The sequence below is a fragment of the Atta cephalotes genome, assembly GCF_000143395.1.
Source record: "Atta cephalotes unplaced genomic scaffold scaffold00051, whole genome shotgun sequence".
Classification (NCBI taxonomy): domain Eukaryota; kingdom Metazoa; phylum Arthropoda; class Insecta; order Hymenoptera; family Formicidae; genus Atta; species Atta cephalotes.
This window is the reverse complement of record NW_012130115.1, coordinates 1,871,105-1,876,848: the sequence shown is the minus strand read 5'-3', so window position 1 is coordinate 1,876,848 and position 5,744 is coordinate 1,871,105. Positions and strand designations below refer to the sequence as shown.

At 31.1% G+C, this 5,744-nt stretch overlaps 2 protein-coding genes across 2 annotated transcripts; one reads left to right on the top strand and one right to left on the bottom strand.

Moving 5' to 3' along the window:
- Positions 1-384: 384 nt before the first annotated feature.
- Positions 385-2,417, bottom strand: LOC105622995 (corepressor interacting with RBPJ 1). Its single transcript, XM_012204396.1, has 6 exons — positions 2,346-2,417; positions 2,132-2,226; positions 1,819-2,069; positions 1,200-1,326; positions 930-1,061; positions 385-823 (listed from the first exon to the last, which is right to left on the bottom strand). Exons 1-6 carry the CDS (start codon positions 2,415-2,417, stop codon positions 385-387), a joined length of 1,116 nt encoding a protein of 371 aa, XP_012059786.1.
- Positions 2,418-4,502: 2,085 nt separating this feature from the next.
- Positions 4,503-5,225, top strand: LOC105622976 (sesquipedalian-1). Its single transcript, XM_012204380.1, has 2 exons — positions 4,503-4,796; positions 4,872-5,225. Exons 1-2 carry the CDS (start codon positions 4,503-4,505, stop codon positions 5,223-5,225), a joined length of 648 nt encoding a protein of 215 aa, XP_012059770.1.
- Positions 5,226-5,744: the final 519 nt, after the last annotated feature.

Sequence of the window (5,744 nt, the reverse complement as noted above, 5' to 3'; positions counted from 1 at the left end):
ATCGCGCAACTAAAATACCAATATATTAAAGTGCTTCATTGATTTGTAATAAAGTGCATGCTATTATAATAAAACATATAATTAATGTTTGTATTACAAATTGTTATTAGAAATGTTTCATTGTCATTGAATAAATTACTGTAATTGATTCAAGTTATTCTATTAATATGCACGTATCATTGATGATATATACATATCATTGATATATATTAATGATTTATATTCATATTTATCCGTAATAATCCGTAATAATGAAAAGGTATATAAAATTACAATATAAAATTATATTGTAAAATGCATTAAGCAATAAACGTTTCTTTTTATTATTAATTTCATAAATGATACAGCTACAGTTAACGAGTATCGTGATTAATTTAAAAGTGATTAATTAGGATGCTTTCTATGTATTTTATTGTGTTTTGAATGGGACTTATCCTTTTTTCTATATTTAATTTTTCTTTTTCTATTATGACAATCCTTATTTTTATCATGTTTAGCATGGCCATTCATCTTCTTATACATGTAGTTGTGCTTGTCACAACTTCGTTTCCTTTTATGTTTGTAAATCTTGTAAATGCTCTCTTCTTTAAAGTCCACTTTTTTCCTTCTTTTTTTGTCCTTCTTGGAATGGAAATTTTCCGAATCAATGTTGCTGCTACTGTTACTATCGCTACCACTGCTATTACTACTACTATTACTACTACTGCTGCTGCTGTTGCTGCTGCTATAACTACTATTATTACTATGCTTCTTATTGTTTTTTATTTTTTTCAATTCTTTTTTTTCTTTTTTACGTTTTTTCCTTTCTAAAAGCTGTAATTTTCTGTAATTATAAGAGTAAATTCTTTTATTTAATCATCAGTTTTCGAATATACTTTATCAATAGTAAGAGGACTATATTACAACATTATGTAATTGAATTAACTTACAATAATAATCTTTTCTTTTCTTTCTTTGACAGAGATTTTAGAAATAATAATTCTGACTGTTCCTCATCTTCAGAGACCATAAGATGTTCATGTTCTGGAACTCGTAAATGTTGTTGTGCATCCAATGCAGATCTATAATATAAAAAGTCAATAGCATAAAGCATTCATATACACCAATATTAATTCATTTTTAACATAATTTATTTAACAAAACTTATTTAAATATTATATAATACAACACATATGAAAATAACACATGTATTTATTTACTTTTTCAGAGCTAGACCATCCTCTCGCATTTGTTGCACGAGAGTCATAGTGTCTGGGGCAGATGGCGTCTGTGAATTATTTGCCATTACAACGCTCATTGCTTGACTGTACAATGGGCATTCCTTATCTGAAAATATTTTTCATTTTGTTCTTAGCTGTTGGCAATATCTAATATCCTAATGTAAAAATTGTAATATAGTACATTCTTGTTAAAGTTAATGTCGATTATGAAAAATCATGATGATTCGCTTGATTTCAGGATAATTAAGATTATTATGTTCTTTATTGAATAGGATATATTGAAAGCTACCAACTAAGGGCTTTGATAAATTCAATATTGTGAGATGGATTCAGATTTAGCATTGCAGATAGATTAATTTATTTTTAGTATAATCAAGATTTTTTAGAGTCAAAACTAGTTTCACTTGAAATTTTAAGAGTAATAAAATTTAATATGCCTTGTAACACAGTAAGTTTTATTACTATTAACACTATATTATAAGCTCATCTCTTTGGCTATTTTTATTATTAGAATTATATTATAAAAATTATAAAAATATTTTATTATCAATATTTGTTTAAACATATTTGTATCTTACTGGATAAAATTTTAAGATACCTGTATTTATATGTCCCCATTTATGACATTTGATACATCGCACATTCCTCACTTGTATACCAAAGGGTTGATCTCGAATTTCACTATCCCCTTTGCAGTAGCTTTCTCTTGGAGCATTGTATTTCCGCTGCCATTCAAACTTGTATTCAGGCTCGTTATCTTCCTTCTCCCGTTCTTTTTTTGCTCCAGGAGGTGGTTCATACATAAAATTGACACTGAGTTTATCCTTACTTTCTTTGCTGAGTAGCGCTCTGAAAAAAACTTTGCATTAGGAACAAAACTGCTCATTATATAACATCTTTGAGCTAATTACTTGTTATTATGAAGATCTTGCTCCTTCTCATACTGCACTCGCAGCTCCTCCTGCTTCTTCTTGTAAGCCTCTGCTTGTTGTTCCGCCATCCATACCTGATACAACAATATACATTTAACAAGAGTATGTTTCAAAGGTTTTCCTTTCAAATATATGACATAAAAGAATTAAAAATATTCTGTTATCAAAGAAAGATTAGACCACATATTCGTACTCGCTTCAAATTGTCTCGTGACGCCGGATGAAAAAACTTTTTACACATGTAATTATTAAATCCCTTTCCCATTTAAAAAAATTTTTTCTCACAATTTCAGATAGCAATTTTATTATAAAAATAATCGCAATCCTCAATATTCAATGTACAACATGAAATTTACAATCATGCACTAGTCTGACTTGACAGGTCTGACTAGTTACCATCGATCATCACTGATCATCACTATCATCGACTTTACGTAATTTTTTTCTTAAGTTGCAAGCGCTGATCATGCTTCATTTTAAAAGGCAATTGCAATATAGCGTAGCCAATCGGATTCGTTAAGTTACTTCGTTTTTTGGCGCAAACATAAACATACGAAATACCTGAACGGAACGTGAAATATTCTTTTTAATTTAACGAAGTGAAAGATAAAGGGAAAATCTAAAAAAGTAAGAAGGTCAACACACTTATTATGGAAATGTTTGGAATGAATTCCAGTCGGAATTAATGGATGCATTCAGTACTATAATCGCTCACTGAGCGCTCAGTGAGTTCTCGTATCTGTTTGGTCTATATTTTTAGATCTAACGGAATATGCCAATCAGATACAAGAGTTTAGCGAGCGATGTAGTGCTGAATGCACCCAATAATCTCTTTCTATATTGAACACTAGTTTACATCGTGTATTTGATATGGATACTAACTAGCAAGTAACTTTCTACTGAATGATCTTAATTTCAACGATACGTTGAAACATATACAAGATATGTGTATTTAATTAATCATTATGATGTATACTGTATCAATATGGTACATCATTCTTTAAGTACATTGCTAAAATTAAAATAATATAATAGAAAGTTACTAGTTAATATGCGTATTAAATGGTCCTTCATCATGAACTTGACTAACTAGTAACTTTCTATTAAACTTTCTATTATATTAATTTCAGCAATATATTTAAAGAATAATATGTTAAAGTGGTATAATATGTATCAAAATAATTAATTAAATACATATATGTATATGTTTACATGTATCATCGAAATTAAGATAAATCAACGGAAAATTATTAGTTAGTACACCTATCAAGTGCATGATGTAAACTAATCTATTAAATTATTCTCTAGGACTTCCAAAACTTTCTCTTCGAAGATTTTATTTTATACGCTATAATTTTATATGCTATATACGTTGTTACGTGTACTATATATATTTCGAGTAAGATTTTCCTCAGAGAGAAAATTTTGGAATGTAGACCTAGTTCCACTGAGGATTTAAACCGTATCAGAATCAACTATAGTCGAGTATTCCCCTATTACAGTAGAACGACAGGGGAATGCTCAACTGTAATTGGTTGGTTCTTACATTTTGGTCCGGTTTAAACTCTTAATGGAAACTAGGTCTCTGTTCTCTATTCCTTGTTTCTTTTATTGTGCCCTTTACTGTGTATCGTGCTACATAGGCACTCTTTTCTTATAAAGACGCACGTAAAATGTGATTGGATAATTTTCTTTATGCATACGTTTATGCGGCTATGCAAGTTTGTATGGATATATCCTAAGGATATATCCTCAATCAATCGAAATTCTTCTTTTCCATGGAATAGGAGGAAAGAAAAGATTCTGATTAGTTGATTCCCTTATGCTTTATGCGTTATGCAAAAGTCTGTACTGCGGCCATAACACACCGGCTCACACCGACTCCCTTTGCTTTTCACACGGGTAGTTTAGAGTCACTCGATGTGACTCTCTCAACGTTTTCGAACGATCTCACACCGAGTACACACGAGTATTTCCGAATGACTGATGTTCGGAAATTGGTGGCACACCAGTGAGTATTTCCGAACGCAGCCTTAATTAACAATTCTAGTAACCTGGAACAAAAAACTGGCGTCTAGGGAATAATCCAGTTAATAAACATCAGTTCAAAAATCGATTTTTTTTCCAAAAAAATAATTTATGTCAAAATAATCGAATGTGAATCACCCATTTCTACTTTACGGAGGCGCGAGCCATATAATTAAAGAAGAAGAAGAAGAAGAAGAAGAGGATGTCTCGTATATATCGTAGTTCTAAACTGTTCTAAACGCAATTTGATGTAAGTCATTTGATTCCATGCTGCAGCTGTTTAGCAGAAAATTCTAGATCGAATGATAGTACATTAGGAACCATGAAAATCAATGAGAAGAATATGGTAGCGTTTGCAACCTCTGCAACGCCAGTAGACCGTGAAGGTTGGTTGAATAAACGTGGAGAAATAAATCGTGGATATCACAAGCGATGGTGTGTTCTCAAAGGAAATATATTATTCTATTTTGATCGCCGTGGTGACAGAGAGCCGGTAGGCATGATCGTGCTCGAAGGTTGTACAATTGAATTGGCAGAGGATGAAGAACAATTTGGTTTTAAGATAGTTTTTCACGGACCAAATAATAGAAGTTATGTTTTAGCTGCAGAGTCCCAGGTAAATAGATGTTCTAATAAATATATTTACACTTATGCTTGAAAGCAAATGCATTTTAATCACAGTGGTATTTAGGAATCTATGGAACAATGGATGAAGGCTTTGGCATGCGCCAGTTATGATTATATGAAACTTATGGTGACAGAATTGCAACGTCAATTGGATTCTGTAGAGGAAGAAACAGCGTCCACGCCGATTCAACAATCTCCTAAAGCTCCACCGAGACAACGACATAATCCGTTCAATAGACCAGACTCTCATCATCGTTCTCAGAGTGTCAGATCGGCGCCTGGTAGGACTGAAAATGTACCTAGGACTAGAATAACTTTTCGTGAGCTTCATACAGCATATGGCAGGCGAATCTTGGCAGATCTGAATGCATGGAGACATGCAAAGAAAAATGCAGAGGCACCACTAATAACTCTCTAATTTTGTATATATTTTATAGATGATAAACAAAGTATACTTCCACACTTGTACATAATCTAAGAGAATTACTAGTTCAAAAAGTCAGCTGTACATTAACATGGACAAAATAACTCGTGTTGAGTATGTGTGTATATATGTATGTATGAGTATGTGTGCATAAAGATGTAAAACTAATTTATTTAGACAAAAATAGATTTGTTTCGTAAAATATAATTCTTATGCAACGTATTCTCTCTATTCTGTAGAAAATTTTTAAAATAATTTTTAATTTTCGATAATATTTGATTGCTATACTAAGATTATTATGACATATAAAAAATATTGGCATGATAGAAAAAAAAAACAATTATAAATAAAATGATAAAAGGATTGCAATTGCAAGTACATTTTTTGCTGTACATTTTTTGTACAAAGAAATTTGCCATATGAGTATCACATCTTTTCAATTCTTTTAGTCATAGATGTATGAGAAAGATAAAAAGATAAAATGCAGATGTTTCATTTCAAAATATTTATGAC

Coding starts and splice junctions, on each gene's coding strand:
- LOC105622976 (XM_012204380.1), top strand. CDS start 4,503: ATGAAAATCAATGAGAAGAATATGGTAGCGTTTGCAACCTCTGCAACG. Junction 4,797..4,871: donor TTTTAGCTGCAGAGTCCCAG/GTAAATAGATGT, acceptor AGTGGTATTTAG/GAATCTATGGAACAATGGAT.
- LOC105622995 (XM_012204396.1), bottom strand. CDS start 2,417: ATGGGAAAGGGATTTAATAATTACATGTGTAAAAAGTTTTTTCATCCG. Junction 2,227..2,345: donor CACGAGACAATTTGAAGCGA/GTACGAATATGT, acceptor TTGTTGTATCAG/GTATGGATGGCGGAACAACA. Junction 824..929: donor GAAAAGAAAAGATTATTATT/GTAAGTTAATTC, acceptor TTATAATTACAG/AAAATTACAGCTTTTAGAAA.